This window comes from Heptranchias perlo, chromosome 7, assembly GCF_035084215.1.
Source record: "Heptranchias perlo isolate sHepPer1 chromosome 7, sHepPer1.hap1, whole genome shotgun sequence".
Classification (NCBI taxonomy): domain Eukaryota; kingdom Metazoa; phylum Chordata; class Chondrichthyes; order Hexanchiformes; family Hexanchidae; genus Heptranchias; species Heptranchias perlo.
The window spans coordinates 7,643,517-7,670,623 of record NC_090331.1 but is presented as its reverse complement, the minus strand read 5'-3'; the positions used below and the strand labels follow the sequence as shown (position 1 = coordinate 7,670,623).

General features: G+C 47.7%; 1 protein-coding gene across 2 annotated transcripts; it reads left to right on the top strand.

Moving 5' to 3' along the window:
* Window positions 1–10,018: 10,018 nt before the first annotated feature.
* Window positions 10,019–25,398, top strand: LOC137323496 (tubulin alpha-1D chain). 2 transcript variants are annotated; one of them, XM_067987014.1, is made up of 4 exons: window positions 10,019–10,274; window positions 18,942–19,164; window positions 20,080–20,228; window positions 23,936–25,398. In XM_067987014.1, the coding sequence occupies exons 2-4, from the start codon at window positions 18,984–18,986 to the stop codon at window positions 24,917–24,919; spliced, it is 1,314 nt and encodes a 437-aa protein (XP_067843115.1). In that variant the 5' UTR covers window positions 10,019–10,274; window positions 18,942–18,983; the 3' UTR covers window positions 24,920–25,398. The 2 variants fall into 2 exon arrangements, with proteins under 2 accessions (XP_067843115.1, XP_067843114.1); XM_067987013.1 differs by lacking the exon at window positions 10,019–10,274 and adding an exon at window positions 10,281–10,499.
* Window positions 25,399–27,107: the final 1,709 nt, after the last annotated feature.

Below are 27,107 nucleotides of genomic sequence, written 5' to 3'. Positions count from 1 at the left end.
TGAAAGTAAGAATTACATAGAATTTTACAGCACAGAAACAGGCCATTCGGCCCAACTGGTCCATGCCAGAGTTTATGCTCCACACGAGCCTCCTCCCTCCCTACTTCATCTCACCCTATCAGCAGATCCTTCTATTCCTTTCTCCCTCTAGCTTCCTCTTAAATGCGTCTATGCTATTCGCCTCAACCACTCCTTGTGGTGACGAGTTCCACATTCTCACCACTCTCTGGGTAAAGAAGTTTCTCCTAAATTCTTTATTGGATTTATTGGTGACTATATTATATTTATGGCCCCTAGTTTGGGTCTCCCCCCACAAGTGGAAACATTGTCTCTATGTCTAAAAACCCACCTCACCTGTCCTAATATCTCCTTACGTGGCTCGGTGTCAAATCTTTGTCTGATAATCGCTCCTGTGAGGCGCCCTGGGATGTTTTACTCCATTAAAGGCACTGTCTAAATGCAAGTTGTTGTTGTAGTTTACCCTATCGAACCCCTTCATAATTTTGAAGACGTCTATCGGTTCACCTCTCAGGCATTCTCTCCTGGACATAAGCCGGGTGGTTAACCCCAGACGTCCGTTAGTAAGGAGTTAAGGTGAAGGGGTTAAAGATCTGTCTGGTTCCTTCACATATTAAAAAAACAGGAGCAGCTTCAAACTCAGAGGTGACTCAGTGAATTTACTGTTTTCCTGTGGGTATCTAAAGTCCAGCGAGTTTTATATTACAGACAGTCCCGTTGGATATGTAAAAAAAAAATACTTATTCCACTTCATTCAAAAACTCCACGTTATGGTAATCTCATTCGATGCCAACAAGTTAAACGTTCAGCTCCGTGATTGTGTTATTTGGAGGAATGTGACGGAAAGAAAGACTTGCATTTCTGTAGCGCCTTTCCCAACCTCAGGACGTCCCGAAGCGTTTTACAGCCAATGAAGTAGTTCTGAAGTGCGGTCACTGTTGTTGTGCTGCATTGTGGTGCAATGAGGACTGCGTTCCTGCAAGTGGCATCAAATGCCCCACATGTGCAGCGCTGGGCACAAAAGCTCTCAATAACTACAACAGGAAGCAGTTTTTTCACTTAAACTATACCCCAGGGGAAGGCTGGAGGTAGGTTTCATTGCAATATAGGGCTGAGGGAATGGAGTGGGACTAATTGGACAGCTCTTTCAAAGAGCCGGCACAGGCATGATGGGCCGAATGACCTTTTTAATCTGCTGTACAATTCAATGCTTCTAGATTTGTTAGCTTTATAGTAGTTTTTACTCATTGTGTGCTGCAATATTAGATGTCAACCGTGGCTCATTTAGCAGCAGTCTCACCTTTGTGTCAAAATGTTGTGGGTTCAGGCAATTGGGACTAGCTTAGTGGTATAAACTGGGCGACATGGACATGTTGGGCCGAAGGGCCTGTTTCCATGTTGTAAACTTCTATGATTCTAAGTCCCACTCCATGAGACTTAAGCACAAAATCTAGGCTGACGCTCCAGTGCAGAAACTGAGGGAGTGCTGCACTGTCAGAGGTTCTGTCATTAAAATGAGGCCCTATCTGCCCTCCCAGGTGGATGTAAAAGATCCCATGGCACTATTTCGAAGAAGAGTAGGGGAGTTCTCCCCAGTGTCCTGGGCCAATATTGATCCCTCAACCAACATCACTAGAAACAGATTATCTGCTCATTATCTCATCGCTGTTTGTGGGAACTTGCTTTGTGCATATTGGCTGTCGCGTTTTCCTACGTTACAACAGTGACTACACTTCAAAAGTACTTCATTGTTTTTAAAGCGATTTGGGACGTCCTGAGGTCGTGAAAGTCGCCACAGAAATGCAAGTCCTTTCTTTCCGCCATCCCATGTCATTGGTCGAATGTTTCCCTCGCGATCTGTGCCCACGTCTGACCCTCTGGAGTTGCATTTGTAGATTTACTTGTAGGAACATAGGAACAGGAGTAGGCCATTCAGCCCCTCGAGTCTGTTCCTCCATTCAATTAGATCATGGCTGATCTGTACCTTAACTCTATCTACCCGCCTCGGTTCCATATCCCTTAATACCCTTGCCTAACAAAAATCGATCAATCTCAGTTTTGAAATTTTCAATTACCCTTTGTGTGAAGAAGTGCTTCCTGACATCACCCCTGAATGGCCCAGCTCTAATTTTAAGGTTATGCCCCCTTGTTCTGGACTCCCCCCACCAGAGGAAATAGTTTCTCTCTATCGACCCTATCAAATCCTTTAATCATCTTAAACACCTCAATTAGATCACCCCTTAATATTCCATACTCGAGGGAATACAAGCCTAGTCTACTCAACCTGCCCTCATAATTTAACCCTTTTAGCCCTGGTAACATTCTGGTGAATCTGCGCTGCACCCCCTCCAAGGCCAATATATCCTTCCTGAGGTGCGGTGCCCAGAACTGAACACAATACTCTAAATGGGGTCTAACCAGAGCTTTGTATAACTGTACATAACTTGTGAAACACATCCTCATGTTCCGATTCAGTAACTGATCTCTGTCGCATTCTCCACTTCCTTTTGTGCCATTTCCAACGACAGGTTCCAGATGTGTGCTGACGACACCCTGCTCTACCTCACCACCACCGCCCTCGACCTCTCCACTGTCTCTGATTTGTCACACTGCTTGTCTGACATCCAGTACTTGATGAGCAGAAATTTCCTCCAACTAAATATTGGGAAGACCGAAGCCATTGTCTTCGGTCCCCGCCACAAACTCCGTTCCCTCGCCACCGACTCCATCCCTCTCCCTGGCCACTGTCTGAGGCCTGAACCAGACCATTCACAACCTTGGTGACCTATTTGACCCTGAAATGAGCTTCCGACCACATATCCGCTCCATCACCAAGACGCCTACTTCCACCTCCGTAACATCGCCCGTCTCCGCCCCTGCCTCAGTTCATCTGCTGCTGAAACCCTCATCCATGCCTGTTACCTCTAGATTTGACTATTCCAATGCTCTCCTGGCTGGCCTCCCATCTTCCACCCTCATAAAGTTGAGTTCATCCAAAACTCTGCTGCCCATCTCCTAACTCACACCAAGTCCCATCACCCCTGTGCTCGCTGACCTACATTGTCTCCCGGTCCGGGGAAGCCTCAATTTTAAAATTCTCATCCTTGTTTTCAAATCCTTCCATAGCCTCGCCCTTCCTTATTTCTGTGACCTCCCCCAGCCCTATAACCGTCCGAGATCTCTGCACTCCTCCAATTCTGGCCTCTTGCTCATCCCTGATTTTAATCGCTTTGCCATTGGCGGCCGTGCCTTCAGCCGCCTAGGTCCTAAGCTCTGGAATTCCCTCCATAAACCTCGCTGCCTCTCCACCTCTCTCTCCTCCTTTAAGACGCTCCTTTTGTTCACCTGTCCTAATATCTCCTTATTTGGCTCGGTGTCAAATTTTGTTTGATAATCACTCCTGTGAAGCGCCTTGGGACGTTTTACTACGTAAAGATGCCATATAAATGCAAGTTGTTGTTGTTGTTGATGATGATGCCATCACTACGTAATTTCACACTGACGCACACATTTAAGTGCCGTACTGAGGCAATTGATTTGAATAATTCCAGCTCATTTGTGTAAGCATTTAATCAGAGCCTTATTACATCATCATAATGTTTAAGCGTGTCTCACTAAAGAATTACTTTTGGAGCAGAGCGACTGTTATTGAGGCAAACACGGCATCCATTTTGCACCCAACAATGTCCCACAAACAACCGTGAGACAAATGACCAGTCAATCTGGTTTTTTTGGTGGTGTGTTGGTTGAAGGAGGAATGTTGGCCAAGGCACTTGGAGAACTCCCTGCACCCTTCGAATCGTGCTATTCTCCAATTCTGGCCTCTTGCGCATCCCCCACTCCCTTCGCCCCACTGTTGGCGGCCGTGCCTTCAGCTGTATAGGCCCTAAGCTCCGAAATTCCCTCCCTAAACCTCTCCGTAACTCTACCTCTCTTTTCTCCTTTAAGACGTTCCTTAAAACCAACCTTTTTCACATGTCCTAATATCTCCTTATGTGGCTCGGTGTCAAATTGTGTTTGATAATCGCTCCTGCGATGGGACTTGGGACATTTTACTATGTGAAAGACGCTATATAAATGCAAGTTGTTGTTGTTATTGTTATTGGGTCTCTGACAACATCTACGAAAATTAGCAGGCGGGACCTAGGGTTGACGTTTCATCTGAGGGGAAGTAACTGCAACATAACAGCTCTCCCTCAGCACTGCGCTGGAGTGTCGGTCGAAATTGTGTCCTCAAGTCCTGTTGAACATAGGGGCAGGAGTAGGCCATTCGGCCCTTTGAGCCTGCTTCCCCATTCAATATGATCATGGCCGATCCTCTATCTCAATACCATATTCCCGCTCTCTCCCCATACCCCATTGATGCCTTTTGTGTCTAGAAATCTATCTAGCTCCTTCTTAAATTTATTCAGTGACTTGGCCTCCACAGCCTTCTGCGGTAGAGAATTCCACAGGTTCACCACCCTCTGAGTGAAGAAATTTCTCCTCATCTCAGTCCTAAATGTCCTACCCCGTATCCTGAGACTGTGACCCCCCTCGTTCTGGACCCCCCAGCCAGGGGAAACATCCTCCCTGTCAGAATTTTATGTTTCAATGAGATCCCCTCTCATTCTTCTAAACTCAAGTGAATACAGGCCGAGTCGACCCATTCTCTCCTCATACGACAGTCCTGCAATCCCAGGAATCAGTCTGGTGAACCTTCGCTGCACTCCCTCTACGGCAAGTATATCCTTTCTTAGGTAAGGAGACCAAAACTGCACACAATACTCCAGGTGTGGTCTCACCAAAGTCCTGTATAACTGCAGCAAGACATCCTTGCTCCTGTACTCAAATCCTCTTGCAATGAAGGCCAACATACCATTTGCCTTCCTAACTGCTTGCTGCACCTGCATGTTTGCTTTCAGTGAAAGAGCAGGGGGAAGTGGGACTAATTGGATAGCTCTCTCAAAGAGCCGGCACAGGCACGATGGGCCGAACGGCCTCTTCCTGTGCTGTATGGTTCTAAGAATTTGCAACACCCTTGCTTGGGCTGAGAGTTATGTTTACTCTCTAAAGCGCCTCAGAGTCGCAGTATCATCCCACTGTTGTGTTTTCGAAAGCAGATCATTGAATCATTTCAGGACTTTGGGTCGCTCCTGTTTGCGGACTGAATGTTATTCTTCGTGAGAAAACAGACTGGCCTCAGTCCACACCAAGAACATGCCACTGACCTTGAAATAAATAGATACGTGACTTATTAAAATTGAAACCCAGCAACAAGAGTCCCGCCACTCTTTCCCTCCCTTTCCAGCCATCTCGAAACTCTGTCACAATTTGTCTGGCACCCGGTTACATGATCCTATAAACACAGTATAAAAGCTCGCTGGACAGAAGCGAAAGAACACACAACTGAACAGCAAATATTTAAAGGGGCCTGTCACAAAATATTTATGAGGCAGGAGTTTAGGATCTCGCCAACCGACAAAGGAGTAATATTACACGGATACGAGAAGCAAAGCCAACCCAGGGAGACTGAAAGCACGGAGGGGAGTGGGGAACACGAATGTTGCTGGCTGGTGGGGGGGGGGGGGTGGGGGGGGGGGCGGTGGGGATTGGGGAGGGGAGAGGAAGCGGTTTCTGCATATCGTCCCGTGTCAATACTGCATTCCTGTTATTGATCAGATCGTACACATAGAGCGTTCACATAGACTGAGGCTCCTGCGGTTTCCATACCTACCGTAGACAAAACAAGGCTCCTCTGGCAACAGGTGAAAGGGGGAGGGAGAGTCACAGTAACCGTCACCACCCACTTAACTGGACCTGGTAAAGAAAGGAAGGACTTGCATTTCTACTGCGCCTTTCACAACCTCAGGACGTCCCAAAGCGCTTTACAGCCAACGAAGTACTTTTTGAAGTGTAGTCACTGTTGTAGTGTAGCCAATTGACACACAGCAAGATCCCACAAACAACAATGTGATAAATTACCTGATAATCTGTTTTTTAGTGATGTTGGTTGAGGGGTAAATATTGGGCCCCAGGACACCGGGGAGAACTCCCCCCCTTGCTCTTCTTTGAAATAGTGGCCGTGGGATCTTTTACGTCCAACTGAGAGGGCAGTCGGGGTCTGTGGTTTAACGCCTCATCCAAAAGACGGCACCTCCGACAGTGCAGCACTCCCTCAGTACTGGCGCCGGGAGCGTCAGTGTAGATTATGTGCTCAAGCCCCTGGAGTGGGGTCAATGAGCCCACAATCGTCTGACTCAGAGGCGCGAGTGCCACCAACTAAGCTAAGGCTGACACATAGAGCAGAGACTTAATTCTTTTTCTTATAAAATATGTTTTGTGCGACTCAGTGTGGGGGAAGGTCTTTCCTTCGTGCAATAATGTGAAAGAGGCGATAGCGAGTCAGCAGTGGAAATAAAAATCGGGAGAGATGTGAAACGGGCTGCGGAAAGGGGGTGATTCTGTGATTCCGCTGTGAGCAAAGCCCAGGACGAAAAAATCGTAGGGGGCATTAAAAAGAATGGTGTGGTTTTTTTTTCCCCTTCATTTTCTTTGAATTCTTTTGTTTCATTAGTTCTAAAAATGTTGGAGATGGGGGAAAAGAGGCTGTTTGACCAGGCGGGGTAATTGAAGGCAGGGGGTCATGTGATGAAATCTCCAGGAATGCGTCCGACCAAAGTCGGCGACCCTAAGCAGAAGAGATTTATTTAAAAAAAAATTTTTCCTCGGGATGTGGCCGACGCAGACATGGCGGTATTTATTGTACACTTCCCGTCGCCCTGAGAAAATTGGCGGTGGAGCTTCTTATCGAACCGTAGCGCATAGAACTCAGGTCGCTCGCCAGGGAGGGCATTCGGAGTCAACCATGTAATGCGGGCTGGAGTCAGGTGTGGACTGGACCGGGTCGGGGTGGGCAGCTGCTCCTTCCCCGAAGCTCATCTCAACAACAACAACTTGCGTTTATATGGCGCCTTCAACGTGTTGTTAAAAAGGTCCCACAATGCTTCACAGAGGCATGATCAGACAAAAACCGATGCCGGGCCAAAGAAGGAGCTATTGGGAGGTGGGGGACCAAAATTTTAGGTCAAAGAGGTTTGTTTCAAGGTGGGGGGGGGGGGTCTTAAAGGAAAAAGGGGAGGTGGAGAGAAGGAGACAATTCCAGAGCTTAGGGCCTAGACGGCTGAAGGCACGGCCGCCAATGGTGGAGCACAGAGATCTCGGAGGGATGTAGGGCTGAAGGAGGTTACAGAGATGGGGAGGGGGAGAGGCCGTGGGAGGGGGGGATTTGAACACAAGGATGAGAATTTTAAATTTGAGAGGAAGGAGTGGAGGGGGGCTGGGGGTGGGATGCACAAGAGGCCAGAGTCGGAGGAACGCGGAGTTCTTGGATGGTCGTAGGGGTTGGAGACTGGTGCAAACCATCACCTGATATCACCTCCTCCCCCAAATAGTGATGGGATGCTGGTTTTAGAGGAGGGAGGGCAGAGCTGGTGACACCATATTACCTATGACCATGGATGCTGCTGGATTGTCATTAAAAACCCAACTGATTCGCTGTCCCTATCCTATCTCACACTAAGTCCTGCTCTCCCACCACCCCGTCCTAAACTCACTTGTGTTGGCTCCCGCTCCTCCAACGCCATGCATTTAAAATTCTCATCCTCGTCTTCAAAGTATCCGCAGTATTTTACTTTTGTGTCACTAAAACAGGTTATCTGGTCGTTATCTCATTGCTGTTTTTGGGATCTTGCTGTGTGCAAATTGGCTGCCGCGTTTCGCTACATTACAACAGCGACTGCACTTAAAAAGTGCTTAAACAAAAGCAAAACACTGCGGGTCCTACCCACCTATCTTCCCCCCACATTCCCAGACCGTGAGAGCCTTCCCTTCTTTGCCAGAGTTTCCAGGCTTCCCTCTCCCTCTGCTATTCTGCTGTTGCCATTTACACCTCCTCTGGACCCACCTCTTGTTTCTTTATTGTCCCACTATCACACCCACCTTTTGCCTTGCAGGATGGTTCCTTTTGTCATTTAATCTCTCCTGCCCTCCGCCCTATCACAGACCTTCCCCTTTTGTTCTTTCGTTCCATCCCCCCTCAATTTTCCCCGGCTCTGTACTTGCTCATAAACTGTGATGTGGAGATGCCGGTGATGGACTGGGGTTGACAATTGTAAACAATTTTACAACACCAAGTTATAGTCCAGCAATTTTATTTGAAATTCACAAGCTTTCGGAGGCTTCCTCCTTCCTCAGGTGAATTTCCACATTCACCTGAGGAAGGAGGAAGCCTCCGAAAACTTGTGAATTTCAAATAAAATTGCTGGACTATAACTTGGTGTTGTAAAATTGTTTACAATTGATTATAAACTGTTAAGTCTCTGACATCTTCCAGTTCTGATGAAAGGTCATCGACCTGAAACATTGACCTCGACATTAAGCCCCCCACGATGGGGGGTGAGAGGCTTGGGGAGGGGGGGTGGTTAAAAATTGAAAAAACGGGGAATATGTCCCCAACCCGTGCCCGTACATGCCCGTTGCCCGTGTTCACGCCAGCGAGTACCGAGTCGGGCGAGCGTCCCGTCTTGGAGAGACATTAACATATTTAAATCAGGATCCCACCGTGCAGTTGGGAGCCTGATTTAAATTGAACAGTTTGCCGTGCGGGTTTGCCAGGGTTCGGGAAACCCGGCAGTGAAAGGGGGGGGGGGGGGCGGGAGCAGCCGGCTCCAGGGGGTAAGTGCTTTTCACAGCACTGCTTGCGGGCCAGGAGGAGCAGAAGTGCTCCCCACCCCCAGGCCCCCCACCAAGCAAATTCGGCCTCTGTTCCACCGATCGCGGCCTCCCCCCGCTACAATCGCCGAACCCCCTCGCCCTCGCCGACCCCCCGAACTCTCAATCCCTCCCTCCCGATTGCCGGGGGCCGTCCCCATGGTTCCCCGGCTGCGGACTCCTGCCGCTGGTTTTCCTGGCCTGTCAATCCGGCCGGTTGCCGGGCGGGAAACGGAAGAAAAAAATTCTAATGAGGTCCTGCCGTTAAATTTGACCAGACCTCCGCATCCCCGGCCTTACCGGGTTTTCCCCCCTCGCTCCCACACTCTCCCTTGCCCTCCCCGCCTCCCTGTAAATATCGGGGCCGATAACTCCTTTTCTCACTCCACAGATACTGCCTGACCTTCAAAAGTACTTAATTGGCTGTAAAGCACATCGGGACATCCTGAGGTCAAGAAAGACACTGTATAAACAGGCCATTCGGCCCAACTGGTCTATGCTGGTGTTTATGCTCCACAAGAGCTTCCTTTTTTTTATTCGTTCATGGGATGTGGGCGTCGCTGGCGAGGCCGGCATTTATTGCCCATCCCTAATTGCCCCTTGAGAAGGTGGTGGTGAGCCGCCTTCTTGAACCGCTGCAGTCCGTGTGGTGAAGGTTCTCCCACAGTGCTGTTAGGAAGGGAGTTCCAGGATTTTGACCCAGTGACGATGAAGGAACGGCCGATATATTTCCTCCCTACTTCATCTCACCCTATCAGCATATCCTTCTATTCCTTTCTCCCTCATGTGTTTATCTAGATTCCCCTTAAATGTATCTGTTATTCTCCTCAACTACTCCTTGTGGGAGCGAGTTCCACATTCTCACCACTCTCTGGGTAAAGAAGTTTCTCCTGAATTCCCTATTGGATTGATTAGTGACTATCTTATATTGATGACCCCCTAGTTCTAGTCTGCCCCACAAGTGGAAACATCTTCTCTACATCTACCCTATCAAACCCTTTCATAATCTTAAAGACCTCTATCAGGTCACCCCTCAGCCTTCTCTTTTCTGAAGAAAAGAGCCCCAGCCTGGCTCAGCCTTTCCTGATAAGTATAACCTCTCAGTTCTTTCTTTACTTCAATGCCAGTATTATTACCTCCCCCTCCCCCTCATTCATTTGCTGCATTCCTGATCCCAGCCGCAATGATGCAGTCGCCTGGGGGGAGCGAGTGGCGCTATTTGGATGTAAATTCTCTCCTTCCTTTTTGCATTCCACCCCCAACCCCCGCAACACCACACCACTCGAAGGGTTAATAATGTCGGTGTGCTCAAGCTGCAAAAATAAACTCACTGGACGTGAAAGCAATACCTTACTGCTTGGGGAGCACAGTAACACAATGCAGCCGGCCTGTTTGGCCACTTCAGTGTGCTTTGCAAATTGAATGTGTTTAACTTCTTGTCACTAAGAGGTCACTCCCCCTGGCAGCCAGTCTCCGGGAGTCCGTTGCGTTGGTGATTGAGTCAGGTAATTGAGCACTCGTCTCCTGGAGAAGGCCGAGCCTTCCCCACATTTGCGTAAACAATCGTATCTCTCTGCTGGTTGCTACCAACAAACCAAGGAGCTTCCCCCCCCCTCACAACCCTTTGTCCCGGGCATTGCTATAAATCCAGGGAGGGAGGCAGCCTTCAGTCCGCTGAAAATCTTCTTCGCGATTCCTGACGATCGTACGATCGGAGAGCCATAACCATGGTGAGTGAGCTGGCTTTATTCCCGTCGTGCTATGTACAACAAGTTGCATTTATATAGCGCCTTTAATGTGGTTAAAAAAAAAACGCCCCAAGGCAATTCGCAGGAGCGTTAATCAGACACAATTTGACACCGAGCCACATAAGGAGATATTAGGACAGGTGACCAAAAGCTTGGTCAAAGAGGTAGGTTTTAAGGAGCGTCTTAAAGGAGGAGAGAGAGGTAGAGAGGTGGAGAGGCAGAGTGGTGTAGGGAAAGAATTCCAGAACTTAGGGCCTAGGCAGCTGAAGGCACGGCCGCCAATGGTGGGAGGGGAGAAATTGGGGGATGGGCAAGAGGCCAGAATTATTGGAATGCAGAGATCCCGGAGGAATGTAGGGCTGGAGGAGGTTGCAGAGATAGGGAGGGGGCAAGGCCATGGAGGAATTTGAACAGGAGGATGAGAATTTTAAATTTGAGGCTTTGCTGTGTAAGAGAGAGAGAAAGAGAGGGTGTTGGTAATGAAACAAAGGGCTTTACATCGTGTAGGAGGGCAATGGTGTTGGGGTAGTGCAATGAATCCTGCACCATGGCATATCTCCCTGCCTGACGTGTATTGAAAGGCCCGCAATAGGCTGGGCACTTGGTGGGAGGAGGGGGGGGTGCCGAGAGTGTGGTGTTCTGTAGAAACGGTAACTCCTGGGGACTCGTGTTGCCCGGGGACTCGTGTTGCCCGGGGACTCGTGTTGCCTGGGGACTCGTGTTGCCCGGGGAGTCGTGTTGCCCGGGGAGTCGTGTTGCCTGGGGAGTCACTGCCTTGGAGCCTTGCAGGTTACGATTGCTTTTTCCCAGTATCTCTGTTTCATGACCAGACGGGCGGGTAGAATGCACGTTCACAGTCGTGATTCTCTGTGCGGTGGGTCAAGCAAGTGAGTGTGTGCAACAGCTTATTACAGCATGGGTGCCGGAGCGAGGAACCTCAATGGGTTTCAAAAAGGAACGAGACGGGTTCCGTGCCAACGAATGGGATTCGGGGTTATTAGAAATGCACCAAGGGAATATTGGGGATAGGTGAGCTGGATGGGCCAAAGGTCTTCTCCTGCCTGAAACTGTTGCTATGTTACCGTGAAGTCAACCATGCCGCAGCAAGGAGCAATGTTCAGGCTCTTTAGCGCAGGGAGGGGCGGAGAATCTGAGGGAGCGGGAAGAGTTAGGACTTTGATGAGCTGGATGTCCTTTTTCACATTCTCGATTGTTCATATATAATTACATAGAATTTACAGCACAGAAACAGGCCATTCGGCCCAACTGGTCTATGACGGTGTTTATGCTCCACAAGAGCCTCCTCCCACCTTACTTCATCTCACCCTATCAGCATATCTTTCTATTCCTTTCTCCCTCATGTACTTATCTAGCTTCCCCTTTAAATTGATCAATGTTATTTGCCTCAATTACTCCATGTGGTAGCCAGTTCCACATTCTCGCCACTCTCTGAGTAAAGAGGTTTCTTCTGAATTCCCTATTGGATTTATTAGTGACTACCTTATATTGATGACCCCCTAGTTCTGGTCTCCCCCGCAATTGGAAACATCTTCTCTACGTCTACCCTATCAAACCCTATGAAGTTAGGAAAGAGGTAGTAGTGGCACTTTATATGTAGATAAAAAATCATTAGAAAGGGAAATAGTGCCAGAGGACTGGCGGAGAGATAATGTGATTCCTATATTTAAAAAGGGAGATAGAACCAGTCCAAGGAACTATAGACCATTTAGCTTAACGTCGGTGGTAGGAAGGTTAATGGAATCCTGACTCAAAGATGTAATAGAAAAACATTTAGAAACCAAAAATATAATAAACAATAGTCAACATGGATTTCAAAAGGGAAGGTCATGCTTGGCTAACCTTATTGAATTTTTTGAAGAAGTAACAGAGTAGACAAGGGTAATGTAGTCGATGTAATATATTTGGATTTTCAAAAGGCCTTCGATAAGGTACCACATAGTAGACTCATGACACTGAGGAGGACTGTGACAAAATACAGGAAGATATCAATAAACTTGCAGAATGGGCGTGTAATTGTAAAATGAATTCCAATATAGATAAGTGTGAGGTGGTGCGTTTTGTTAGGAAGAATAAGGAGGCTGCAAACTGCTTGGATAATAAAAGTCTAAACGGGGTAGAGGAGCAGAGGGATCTGGGATACAGGTACACCAATCAGTAAAAGTAGCGATGCAGGTTAATAAGGCCATAAAAAAAGCAAACCAATCACTGGGGTTCATTTCTAAAGGGATAGAATTGAAAAGCAGAGACGTTAAGTTAAACTTGTATAGAACCTTGGTTAGACCACACTTGGAGTACGGTGAACAGTTCTGGTCTCCATATTATAGAAAGGATAAAGAGGCACGGGAGAAGGTGCAATAAAGATTTACTAGGATGATAACAGAACTGAGGTTATATCTATCAGGAAAGATTGAACAGGCTGGGGCTCTTTTCTCTAGAAAAGAGAAGGCTGAGGGGTGACCCGATAGAGGTCTTTAAGATAGGGTTTGATAGGGTAGACGTAGAGAAAACTTTTCCACTTGTGGAACTAGGGGCCATAAATATAAACTAAACCCATTAGGTGAAACTTCTTTACCCAGAGAGTGGTGAGAATGTGGAACTCACTACCACAAGGAGTAGTTGAGGCGAATAACAGAGATACATTTAAGGGGATGCTGAATAAGCACATGAGGGAGAAAGGAATAGAAGGATGTGCCGATAGGGTTAGAGGAAGAGGGGAGGGAGGAGGCTCGTGTGGAGCATAAACACCAGCATAGACCAGTTGGGCCGAATGGCCTGTTTCTGTGCTGAACATTCTATGTAATTCTATGTAACCCCTTCATAATTTTGAAGACCTCAATTAGGTCACCATCCTCAAACCTTTCTTTGAAAGAGCTATCCAATTAATCCCACTCCCCCCTGCTCTTTCCCCATAGCCCTGCAAACTTGATTCCTTTTCAGGTATATGTTTGGTCTTGATCTCTGCAATTCAAACAGTTTGGGGGAACAAAGGGTTTTACAGCAAGACTGGCAGAATCCTGGGGCTAGCTGTTACCCCAACCACAGCAAATCGCAGAGGGTGACCCGCACCTGGAAGTGTTCTTTGTGGACATCAGGTGAGGGCCAGGATGGGGCTTGCCTGTGATGCCCCCTACAGTAGAATAGCAGTAAATCGACATGCGAATAAAAGACATTCTAACGCATGGGAATCAAACGAGCAGCTTTAAAAAGTGCTTTCTGTTCAGGGAATCTGGCTTGAAAGGAGCGGTTAGAAAAAAGGCAAGCATTGGGGGGACTGAAAATATGGACCGGAGTTTACATTCCTAGAATTTCAGGAGTAATTTGATCTTGGGCTTCCGATCTTGTGTGTAAGCAGATTCCATTTGAATGTCTACGAATTTTCATTATGTCCTTTGGAGTCTTGGCCAAAGACATAATAATTTCATGGAAATTTTAATTGTGTCCCCCGCCAAAAAAATCTTTTAAACAGCTTTTGAGGGTAGTGGGAAGGGTTGGACATGGTTCCTTTTACTTCCAGGGATGCAGGTTTAAATCTACTCCAGATTGCTGGGATCAAGGTTTCTCCCCTCTCTCTCCCTCTTCCCCGTGCTACCTCCCCCTCCCTCGCTGTAAGTCCCTCCTTCCTTCTTCCCCTTCTTTCTCCCCCTTCCCCTTCGCTCTCCCCCTTCCCCTCTCTCTCCCTCCTCTCTCTTTCCCTCTCTCTCCACCCTCTCTCTCTTTTTCTATTACTCCCTCTGCCTACCCCCTCCCCCTTCCCCGCGCTCTCCTCTCTCTCTCTCTGTTTCTATCTCTATCTGCATCTTCCCTTTCTCTCTCCCCTTCCCCAATCTCCCTTTTTCTTCCCCTCTCTTTCCCCCCTCTTTGTTTCTAACTCTCTCTCCATCTTCCCCTTCTCTCTCCCCCCTCTCTTTTTCTATCTCCCTCCATCTTCCCCTTCTCTCTCTCCCTTTCCCCGCTCTCTCTCCCCATTCTCTCTCTTATCCTGTGGAATTCTCTACCACAGAAGGCAGTGGAGGCCAAGTCATTAAATATATTCAAGGAGATAGATATATTTCTTAATGCTAAAGGAATCAAGAGATATGGGGAAAAAGCAGGAACAGGGTACTGAGTTATACGATCAGCCATAATAATTTTGAATGGCGGAGCAGGCCCGACGGGCCGAATGGCCTACTCTTGCTCCTATTTTCTATGTTTCTATGTTTCTATTCCCCCCTTTCTGTTTCTGTGCCAGTAGAATTAAACTGGGCACAGAGAACTGGGCACAGCTGTCACACTCACAGAACTAGGTGAAGAATGAATGCAAACATTGGCCTATTTGATGGGCCTGTGCTGCTCCCGAGTCAACACACCAGACTGCAGAGGAACTGAATCCAAACATTCCCAGGTGTTAGAATTTTCTTTCCCCTTGCACTGGTAAAACGGCTTTCCCTCCTTCTGTTGCTCTTTTATTATTTACATCTTATGCCAGAAACTAAGAATTTGCAGAACTCACAGGGAGGGGTGGGATTTCTGTATCAAGCTGCACCTGGAACTCGATCTTCAGACCAGACTGCATTCCTTTTAAGATGTAGAAGAGAACTCACATCCCCGATTTCCATCGCTCCACCATTGGCGGCCGTTCCTTCAGCTGCCTAGGCCCTAAGCTCTGGAATTCCCTCCCTAAACCTCTCCGCCTCTCTCTCCTCCTTTAAGATGCTCCTTAAAACCCAACCTCTGTGACTCACACCTGTCCTAATATCGCCTTATGTGGTGCGGTGTCAGATTTTGTCTGATTACGCTCCTGTGAAACACCTCGGGACGTTTTACTAAGTTAAAGGCGCTATATAAATGCAAGTTGTTGTCTATGGGGAAAGAGCAGGGGAGTGGGACTAATTGGATAGCTCTTTCAAAGAGCCGGCACAGGAACGATGGGCTGAATGGCCTCCTCCTGTGCTGCACTATGATATAGCACCTTATCGTAATACATTACTTAGTGCAGTCATTGTAGGCAAATGAGGCAACCATTATACACCAATGTCCCAAAAACAACACCCGCGTAATATCGCTCGACTCAGCTCATCTGCTGCTGAAACCCTCATCCATGCCTTTGTCACCTCCAAACTCGACTATTCCAATGCTCTCCTGGCCGGCCTCCCATCTTGTGCCCTCCGTAAACTTGAGCTCATCCAAAACTCCGCTGCCCGTATCCTAACTCGCACCAAGTCCCGTTCACCCATCACCCCCCTGTGCTCGCTGACCTACATCGGCTCCCTGTCCGGGAACGCCTTGATTTTACAATTCTCATCCTTGTGTTCAAATCCCTCCATGGCCCTCGCCCCTCCCCATCTCTGTAACCTCCTCCAGCCCTACAACCCTCCAAGATCCCTGCGTCCCTCCTATTCAACAACAACAACAACAACAACAACTCGAATTTATATGGCGCCTTTAACTGCACTGCAGCAACTCGCCAAGACTTCTTCGACAGCACCTCCCAAACCCGCGACCTCTCCCACCTAGAAGGACAAGGGCAGCAGGCGCATGGGAACAACACCACCTGCACGTTCCCCTCCAAGTCACACACCATCCCGACTTGGAAATATATCGCCGTTCCTTCATTGTCGCTGGGTCAAAATCCTGGAACTCCCTTCCTAACAGCACTGTGGGAGAACCGTCACCACACGGACTGCAGCGGTTCAAGAAGGCGGCTCATCACCACCTTCTGAAGGGCAATTAGGGATGGGCAATAAAAGCCGGCCTTGCCAGCGACGCCCACATCCCGTGAACGAATATATATATAAAAAAAAACGCCGCCATTGGTGACTCTGGCCTCTTGTGCATCCCCCACTTTCTCCGTCCCACCATTGGCGGCCATGCTTTCAGCCGTCCAGGCTCCGAGCTGTAGAATTCCCTCCCCAAGCCTTTTCGCCTCTCCATCTCTCTCTCTCCTCCTTTAAGACCCTGCTTAAAACCTACCTCTTTGACCAAACGTTTGGTCACCTGACCTAATATCCCTTTCTTTGGTTCGGTGTCAAATTTTATCTGATAATTCTCCTGTGAAGTGCTTTGGGGCTTTATTTCCTACGTTAAAAGGTGCTGTATGAATGGAAGTTGTTGTTGTTGTTGTTGTTGTTGTTGTTGATGATGATGATGATGATGATGATGATGATGATGATGATGATGATGATGATGATGATTGACCAATTGGGCGAGTATTTTGGTGGTGTTGGTTGAGGAAGTTCAGGTCACCAGGAGAAGCCTTTTTCCAATAGTGCCACAGGATCTTTACCGCCCACCTCAACCGCCTAAATGGGCGGGCAGGATTTCATTTTAATACGAAGGAAAGCACCTCCGACAGTGCAAAATAGAAAGAAAGAACTTGTATTTATAAGATGCCTTTCGCAACCTCAGGATGTCCCAAAGCTCTTTTTTTTAACAGCACTGGAACAGGCCATTCGGCCCAACTGGTCCGTGCCGTCCGGTGTTTACGCTCCACGCGAGCCTCCTCCCACCCGCCTTCATCTAACCCTATCAGCATGTCCTTCTATTCCTTTCCCCCTCATTTTACAGCCAGTGAAGTACTTTTGAAGTGAACTCACTGTTGTAATGTAGGAAACGCAGCAGCCAATTCACGCACCACATCACAATGCCAGTTTAGATTATGTGCTCAATTTGTGGGGCTTGAACCCATGACCTTCTGAATGGGATACAAGGAGTGTTATTAACTATGCAAATCATGGTTATAATAAAAAGGTCATTGAGCCCATCAAACCAATGCCCCACAGACAGACACACCCTTTTGCAAATCCAAAACAGGGTGGGTCTACTCACATTATTTTTTCTACATAATAATGTCCAATGTTCTAATGTACAATTTAGTGCAATATACTAAAATAAAATGTGCAACTGAGTCATATGGGCAAACTGAATTGAAATGCCTAATTCATTACAAAACCATATCAGTACAGTACATACACCCCAACTCATTAATACCAATAACCATGCTCACACGACAGCAAACTGACTCAAGTTTCTCACAGACCCTGCTCAAAGCATTTTTTCCCTAAGAAGAAACTGAACTTTAATGTTGAGTTTTACTGGAAAAAAAATAGAAATCATGCTGGAAAAACAAAAGTGGCTGTACATCCGAATATTGGGTCTGTGGAAACCCCAACATAACATGAACACCTCACACTATATACACAGAGATCGGGTACAGTCTACTCTATCATCGATTCCAAACAGCCCTGAGAAATTCAGCGGCAGGATTGCTCTGTGACTCCCTCAAAGATAGTTGGGTAGATACAATCTTGACCCAGGCTTATCCTTTCTTTCTTCTAAGTAGGACAGCAGTAGGGGTACGGTAATTTAGTGGTTATGTTAGTGGGCTAGTAATCCAGAGAATATGAGTTCAAATCATGGCAGTTTGACAACTTGAATTCAGATTTTTTTTTTAAATCTGGAAACATATCAGTAAATGGGATTTGAACTCTCAGTCCCTGGATTATTAGTCCAGTAATATAACCACGATATTACAATGCCTGTATGTTAGAGCGATTGGCTGCCTCATTTTCCTACATGGCAATGGTGACTGTAATTCAAAAGTAATTCATTGGCTGTGTAGAGTTATGGGCGTCCTGAGGACATGATGAGGTGCGATATGATTGCAAGTTCTTTCTTTGACCGTACCTTTTTAGTCATCTCTCCTTCCTCTTCTTCCAACTCCCACTCGTTGTCTAATTCTGCTTGTTAAATGCCTTGGGATGTTTTCCTACATTACAACACCAGGTTATAGTCCAACAGCTTTCGGAGGCTTCCTCCTTCGTCAGGTGAGTGAAGGAGGAAGCCTCCGAAAGCTTGTGATTTTAAATAAAGCTGTTGGACTATAACCTGGTGTTGTAAGACTCCTCACATTCCTACATTAGGTTCTGGGTTTTTTTTTTAGTATCAGTTTATGATGTGTGCACCTAAGATGCATTTAAGGGGAAGCTAGATAAGTACATGAGGGAGAAAGGAATAGAAGGGTTTGCTGATAGGGTGAGATGAAGTAGGGTGGGAGGAGGCTCATGTGTAGCATCGTTCACCTGACGAAGGAGGAAGCCTCCGAAAGCTTGTGAATTTAAAATAAAATTGCTGGACTATAACTTGGTGTTGTAAAATTGTTTACAAGTGTAGCATAAACACCAGCATAGACCAGTTGGGCCGAATGGCCTGATTCTGTGCTGTAAACTCTATGTAGGTCAAATATGTTGCTCTGTGACAAATCAGAAGCAGATTTAGCTAGCAAGGACAATCTCAATAGGAGGGGTTCTGTACCACAGTATCTCGCAAAATAAACTATTCCGCCATTTGTTCTTTTTTTTACTTTGCAAATTAACAAACTTGGCAAGTCTTTGCAATAATAATTGTTCATTTTTTTTTGTCCCACAGCGTGAATGTATCTCCGTCCATGTTGGCCAGGCCGGTGTCCAGATGGGCAATGCCTGTTGGGAGTTGTACTGTTTGGAGCATGGTATCCAGCCCGATGGACAGATGCCCAGTGACAAGACCATTGGAGGTGGAGACGACTCCTTCAACACCTTCTTCAGTGAGACTGGAGCTGGGAAGCATGTCCCCCGAGCTGTCTTTGTTGATTTGGAACCAACCGTGATTGGTAAGTCCAAGGAGTAAAATGGACCATTTAATGGAGGGGGGAGGGTGCAGAACTAGGGACATGATTCTCAAAAAGTCACAACCTCTCTCTCTCACACATGCTCTTCTTCTCCTTTGAGTATATTTTCAATTTTGTTATTCTTAGGAACATAGAAACAGGAGGAGGCCATTCAGCCCCTCGAGCCTGCCCTGCCATTCAATGGTGGATATGTATCTTAACTCCATCTACCCGTCTTGGTTCCGTAACCATTAATACCCTTGCCTGACAAAAATCTATCAATCTCAGTTTTGAAATTTTCCAATTGACCCCCAGCCCCCACAGCTTTTTGGGGGAGAGAGTTCCAAAATTTCCACTCCCCTTTGTGAGAAGAAGTGCTTCCTGACATCACCCCATGAACGGCCTGGCTCTAATTTTAAGGTTCTGCCCCCTTATTCTGGACTCCCCTCACCAGAGGAAATAATTTCTCTTTATCTACCCTATCAAATCCTTGAATCATCTTAAACGCCTCAATTAGAAAGGTGGGATGTTACAATTTGTGATCAGACACTGTCTCACGCCTGGGACCTCAGTTCAAGTACTGCTAGCCCGAGTGCACTCTGCAATTCCAGATTTGGTACTAGTTTGACTGTTTCTGAGTACCAGGTGAAACTGTCCTGTTGATTAACATCCCACTGTCCCACATCCTGGATCTTGATAAGATTTTGCGTCCCAATAAGTTGGACGAGTTGGTGTTCAGGAACAGACGGTGGTCAATCTGAATACAGCTTCTACCCTTTTTACATTTGGTAGTGCCTTCTACTATGGGCCTTGACCCTTCGGCTAGCCTTTTCCAGTTTAAAAAGAGGTACACATGTACATGAACCAGTATGTACGCCCTTGTGTAAGTAAACAAACTTTTTACGATTCTGAATCCAGATGAGGTCCGTACTGGTACCTATCGCCAGCTGTTCCACCCCGAGCAGCTCATCACCGGGAAGGAAGATGCTGCCAACAATTACGCCCGTGGGCACTACACCATCGGCAAGGAGCTGATTGACCTAGTTCTGGACAGGATGCGTAAACTGGTAAGAAATGAGACCGTAGGTAGGGGTTCTCGAATTATAAAAAGAATGAAAGAAAGGTCCTTGCATTTCTATCGCACCTTTCACGACCTCAGGATGTCCCAAAGTGCTTTACAGCCAATTAAGTACTTTCGAAGTGTAGTCACTGTTCTAATATAGAAAACGGGGCAGCCAATTTGCGCACAGCAAGATCCCACAAACAGCAATGTGATAATGACCAGATAATCTTTTTTTTTTAAGTGGTGTTGGTTGAGGGATAAATATTGCCAAGGATACTCCCCTTCTCTTCTTCGAAATAGTGGGATCTTTTACATCCACCTGAGAGGGCAGACGGGGCCTCGGTTTAACGTCTCATCAGAAAGACGGCACCTCCGACAGTGCAGCACTCCCTCGGCACTGGCAACTGGGGAGTGTCGGCCTGTATTATGGGGCTTAACGGCTTAACTCAGGGGTGGCCAAACTGCGGCCCGTGGGTTCACGCAGGGCCCCCGGAGCCCTGGCAGCCCGGCCCTCGAAGCCCTGAGATCTCGGTATCATTCGCACTTAGATTTCTTCTTTTGTAGGTTTTTCCTGTTTTGAATTCGGTGTCCTTGGAGATTTGGAAAGGGTTGTTCTCCGTGCCTTTGACACATTGGTGGAGAAATCTCTGGTTGGAGCGCCACTTTGTCCCTCAACCGGGATCTTGGGTTCATGTCACGCTACACGTAACCCCACCAGCAAGGAAAAAAAAAGTTATCTGTTTTTAATACAACTGGAAATTCTCTCTCTCTCTCTCTCTGCCTTTCGGGTCTCTTTCTCTCTGTCTGTGTAATTTGACACATTGTGTATTCAGCATACTGGGACCTACTGTTTTCCATGGCTAACCTGTCTGAACACCAACGGCACCTTTGATTGGTGTGACGGTGTCCCAGCCTAATATAAGACATGCGATTTGAGAACCTCTCATTCACTACTCACCTGACGAAGGAGATAATCTCCGAAAGCTTGTGATTTTAAAGTAAAATTGTTGGACTATAACCTGGTGTTGTAAGGTTCCTTACATTTGTCCACCCCAATCCATCACCGGCATCTCCACATCTTTGTCCGCCTGTGCAAGTATCTGTTGACATAACGGGACTCACGAGTCGCGAAGGTTTACGAGGCCCCCTACCCCCACCTCGTCTGCTTCTGGCAGGGGTGCAGCCACTAAGCAATTAAAATGGCGGCTGAAGGCATTTGACGATGACGACAACAACAACAACTTGCATTTATATAGCACCTTTAATGCCGTAAAAACGTCCCAAGGCACTGCATAGGAACGTTATCAGACAAAAATTTGGCACTGATCCATGTAAGGAGAGGGATGAAGGACTTCAGTCATGTGGAGCAACTGGAGAAGCTGGGACTGTTCTCCTTAGAACAGAGAAGGTCAAGGGGAGATTTGATCGAGGTGTTCAAAATCATGAACGGTTTTGATAAAGTAAATAAGGGGAAACTGTTTCTAGTGGGAGAAGGGTCGGTAACCAGAGGACACAGATTTAAGGTGATCGGCGAAAGAGCCAGAGGCGACATGAGGAAACATTTTTTTACGCAGTGAGTTGTTATGATCTGGAGTTCACTGCCTGAAAGGGCGGTGGAAGCAGATTCAATAGTAACTTTCAAAAGGGAATTGGATAAATACTTGAAGGGAAAAAATTCGCAGGGCTCTGGGGAAAGAGCAGGGGGGAATGGGACTAATTGGATTGCTCTTTCAAAGAGCCGGAACAGGCACGATGGGCCGAACGGCCTCGTCCTCTGATGTACCTACTATGATACTATGATTAGGACAAGTGACCAAAAGCTTGGTAGGTTTTAAGGAGTATCTTGAAGGGGGAGAGAGAGGTAGAGAGGCGGAGAGGTTTACGGAGGGAATTCCAGAGCTCAGGGCCTAGGCAGCTGAAGGCACGGCCGCCAATGGTGGAGCGATTAAAATCGGAGATGTTCAAGAGGCCAGAATTGGAGGAGCGCAGAGATCTCAGAGGGTTGTAGGGACGGGGCTAGACAGACTGGATGCAGGGAGGATGTTTCCCCTGGCTGGGGGGGGTCTAGAATGAGGGGTCACAGTCTCAGGATACGGGGTAGGACATTGAGGACTGAGATGAGGAGAAATTTCTTCACTCAGAGGGTGGTGAACCTGTGGAATTCTCTACCGCAGAAGGCTGTAGAGGCCAAGTCACTGAATACATTTAAGAAGGAGCTGGATAGATTTCTAGACACAAAAGGCTTCAAGGGGTATGGGGAGAGAGTGGGAATATGGTATTGAGACAGAGGATCAGCCATGATCATATTGAATGGCGGAGCAGGCTCGAAGGGCCAAATGGCCTACTCCTGCTCCTATTTTCTATGTTTTTCTATGTTTCTATGGAGGAGGTTACAGAGATAGGGAGGGGGTGAGGCCATGGAGGGATTTGAAGACAAGGATGAGAATTTTAAAATCAAGGTGTTGCCGGACTGGGAGCCAATGTAGGTCAGCGAGCACAGGGGTGGACGGGACTTGGTGCGAGTTAGAATACGGGCAGCGGAGATTTGGATGAGCTCAAGTTTATGTAGGGTGGAAGATTGGAGGCCGGCCAGAAGAACATTGAAATAGTTGAGGTGTCAAAGGCAAGGATGAGGGTTTCAGCAGCAGATGGGCTGAGGCAGGGGGCGGAGGCGGGCGATGTTACGGAGGTGGAAGTAGGCGGTCTTGGTGATGGAGCAGATACGTGGTCGGAAGCTCATCTCAGGGTCAAATAGGACGCCAAGGTTGCAAATGGTCTGGTTCAGCCTCAGACGGCGGCCAGGGAGAGGGATGGAGTCAGCGGCTAGGGAACGGAGTTTGTGGCAGGGACTGAAGAAACCTTTGCTCATCCAGTCGCACAAGCAGTGTGACCTATCAGAGACAGTGGAGGGAGGTGGTGGTGAGGTAGAGCTGGGTGGCGTCAACATACATGTGGAACCTGATGTTGTGTTTTCGGATGATGTCGCCAAGGGGCAGCATGTATATGAGTACGAGAAGGGTATTAAGGGATATGGGCCAAAGGCAGGTATGTGGAGTTAGATCACAGATCAGCCATGATCTTATCAAATGGCGGAGCAGGCACGAGGGGCTGAATGGCCTACTCCTGTTCCCATGTTCCTATGAGGGGGAAAGGATTGATCCTTGGGGGACCCCAGAGGTAACGGTGTGGGTGAATTGCATTGTGGCAAGCAGCCACCTCCCTTGTATTACAGAGAATTACAATAAATTTACAGCACAGAAACAGGCCATTCAGCCCAACTGGTCTATGCCGGTGTTTCTGCCCCACACAAGCCACCTTCAACCTTACTTCATCTCACCCTATCAGTATATCCTTCTATTCCTTTCTCCCTCATTTGTTTAGCTAACTTCCCCTTAAATGCATCTATGCTATTCGCCTCAACTACTCCTTGTGGGAGCGAGTGCCACATTCTCACCACTCTCTGGGTAAAGAGGTTTCTCCTGAATTCTCTATTGGATTTATTAGTGACTATCTTATATTTATGGCCCCTAGTTTTAGATTCTCCCACAAGTAGAGACATCTCTAGATTTACCCTATCGAACCGATTCATAATTTTAAAGACCTCTATCAGGTCACCCCTCAGCCTTCTCTTTTCTGGAGAAAAGAGCTCCAGCCTGCTCAGTTCTGCTTTGTTTCTCGATATATGATTAATTCTATGCATTGTTTTCACAGGCCGACCAGTGCACAGGACTCCAGGGTTTCCTCATTTTCCACAGCTTTGGTGGAGGCACCGGCTCTGGTTTCACCTCCCTGCTGATGGAACGTCTCTCTGTTGACTACGGCAAGAAGTCTAAGCTGGAGTTTTCCATCTACCCGGCTCCGCAGATCTCCACAGCTGTAGTCGAACCCTACAACTCCATTCTGACCACCCACACCACCCTCGAGCACTCGGACTGTGCCTTCATGGTAGATAATGAAGCCATCTATGATATCTGTCGCAGAAACCTGGACATTGAGCGCCCAACCTACACCAATTTGAACCGACTGATTGGTCAGATTGTATCCTCCATCACAGCCTCCCTTCGCTTTGATGGTGCCTTGAATGTTGATCTGACAGAATTCCAGACCAATTTAGTTCCATACCCACGTATCCACTTCCCTCTGGCTACCTATGCTCCTGTGATCTCAGCTGAGAAGGCTTACCATGAGCAACTGTCTGTGTCTGAGATCACCAATGCTTGCTTTGAGCCAGCCAACCAGATGGTCAAGTGTGACCCTCGCCATGGCAAGTACATGGCCTGCTGTCTGCTCTATCGAGGTGACGTGGTTCCAAAAGACGTCAATGCTGCCATTGCCACAATCAAGACCAAACGCACCATCCAGTTTGTGGACTGGTGCCCAACTGGTTTCAAGGTTGGCATCAACTACCAGCCTCCCACTGTAGTGCCCGGTGGGGACCTGGCCAAGGTGCAGCGTGCTGTGTGTATGCTGAGCAACACCACGGCCATCGCTGAAGCCTGGGCTCGCCTCGATCACAAGTTTGATCTGATGTACGCCAAGCGCGCCTTTGTCCATTGGTACGTGGGTGAGGGAATGGAGGAAGGGGAGTTCTCTGAGGCCCGTGAAGACATGGCGGCCTTGGAGAAAGATTATGAAGAGGTTGGCACTGACAGTGTTGAGGGTGAAGGAGAAGCAGAAGAAGGTGAGGAGTATTAGAGATTCGAAAGCAGTCCTGACGGTGATAATATTTGGGATCAATGAGGTGATTTGATTCAACTTGACCCTTAAAATGAGAGTCCTTCAGTCTCTGGTATTTTTAACAAACAAATAGACGCAAACTGGTAAACAAAAACAGAAATACACAGCAGGTCCATCGTCATCTGAAAAGAGAAAAGACAGGTTAACAATTCTGACCAAGGTGTTGGGCCCTGAACCTGTCTATTCTTATTGCAGGTGCTGAACGCCCTGTTTTTCTTCAGATTTCCAGCATTTCGCAGCTTTTCCCTATTTTTTTTTAGCAACACAAAATGGCTGTTCAATAGTTGTGCAGAAAATGGGACCATCTAGTTTCAATTCAATCAAAAGAAACATTTGGCCATTCCCTAATTATCAGAAAGATAATATTAAGGATTGTATTGTTGGAATATATGCGAGGTATGCAGCAAAACGATTAAATAAAATCTTGTCTGTATTCAGCAGTTGTGCTTTTGTGATTTTCTGTTGTCGGTTTTAGCCTGTCAGGATCCTATACATCCCTCGTACATCTGACCTAGAGTCATAGAGTCATAGAGTTATACAGCACGGATAGAGGCCCTTCGGCCCATCGTGTCCGCGCCGGCCATCAAGCCCTGTCTACTCTAATCCCATATTCCAGCATTTGGTCCGTAGCCTTGTATGCTATGGCATTTCAAGTGCTCATCCAAATGCTTCTTGAATGTTGTGAGGGTTCCTGCCTCCACAACCCTTTCAGGCAGTGAGTTCCAGACTCCAACCACCCTCTGGGTGAAAAAGTTCTTTCTCAAATCCCCTCTAAACCTCCCGCCTTTTACCTTGAATCTATGCCCCCTTGTTATAGAACCCTCAACGAAGGGAAAAAGCTCCTTAGTATCCATCCTATCTGTGCCCCTCATAATTTTGTACACCTCAATCATGTCCCCCCTCAGCCTCCTCTGCTCCAAGGAAAACAAACCCAATCTTCCCAGTCTCTCTTCATAGCTGAAGCGCTCAGGCCCAGACAACAGACTGAGGCCCAGACAACAGGCTGAGGCCAGGACACCGGACGCAGGCTCTGATACCAGACTCAGGCCCAAGACACCAGATTTAAGCCAGGACACCGGACACAGGCTCTGATACCAGACTCAGGCCCAGACAACAGACTCAGGCCCAGACAACAGACTGAGGCCAGGACACCGGACACAGGCTCTGATACCAGACTCAGGCCCAGACAACAGACTCAGGCCCAGACAACAGACTGAGGCCAGGACACCGGACACAGGCTCTGATACCAGACTCAGGCCCAGACAACAGACTCAGGCCCAGACAACAGACTGAGGCCAGGACACCGGACGCAGGCTCTGATACCAGACTCAGGCCCAGACAACAGACTGAGGCCAGGACACCGGACACAGGCTCTGATACCAGACTCAGGCCCAGACACCAGATTCAGGCCATACGGAATCTGACACTATGTTTTCGGATAATGTCGCCGAGGGGCAGCATGTAGATAGGAGGGGGTCAAGGATAGATCCCTGGGGGACTCCAGAGGTAATGGTGTGGGAGTGGGAAGAGAAGCCATCGCAGGTGATTCTCTGGCTATGACTGGATGGATAAGAATGGAAGCAGGCGAGGGCAGCCCCACCCAGCTGGACAACGGAGGAGAGGCGTATGAGGAGGTTGGTGTGGTCAACCATGTCAAAGGCTGCCGAAAGGTGGAGAAGGATGAAGAGGGATAGTTTAGCAATGGTCACAGTCCCTTGGATGTCAATTGTGACTTTGATAAGGGCTGTTTCATACTGTGGCAGGGGCGGAAACCAGATTGGAGGGATTCAAACATGGAATTGCGGGAAAAATAGGCACGGATTTGGGAGGCGACTACACGTTAAAGGACTTTGGAGAGGAAAGAGAGGTTGGAGATAGGGCGGTAGTTTGCAAGGGCAGAGGAATCAAGAGTGGGTTTGTGAGGAGGGGGGTGATAACAGCAGATTTGAAGGGGTGGGGGACAGTACCTGAGGAGAGGGAACCATTAACAATATCAGCTAATATGGGGGCCCAAGAAGGGAAGTTGGGTGGCCAGCAGTTTGGTGGGAATAGGGTCGAGGGAGCAGGAGGTGGGTCTCATGGTCAAGATGAGCTCGGAGAGGGTACAACGGGAGATAAGAGAGAAACTAGAGAAAGATGCGAGTTC

Bases quoted from the DNA above. Each gene is read 5' to 3' on its own strand.
- LOC137323496 (XM_067987013.1), top strand. The intron at 19,165-20,079 runs GTAAGTCCAAGG...TTCTGAATCCAG, and splicing joins TTTGGAACCAACCGTGATTG to ATGAGGTCCGTACTGGTACC. The intron at 20,229-23,935 runs GTAAGAAATGAG...TTGTTTTCACAG, and splicing joins TGGACAGGATGCGTAAACTG to GCCGACCAGTGCACAGGACT.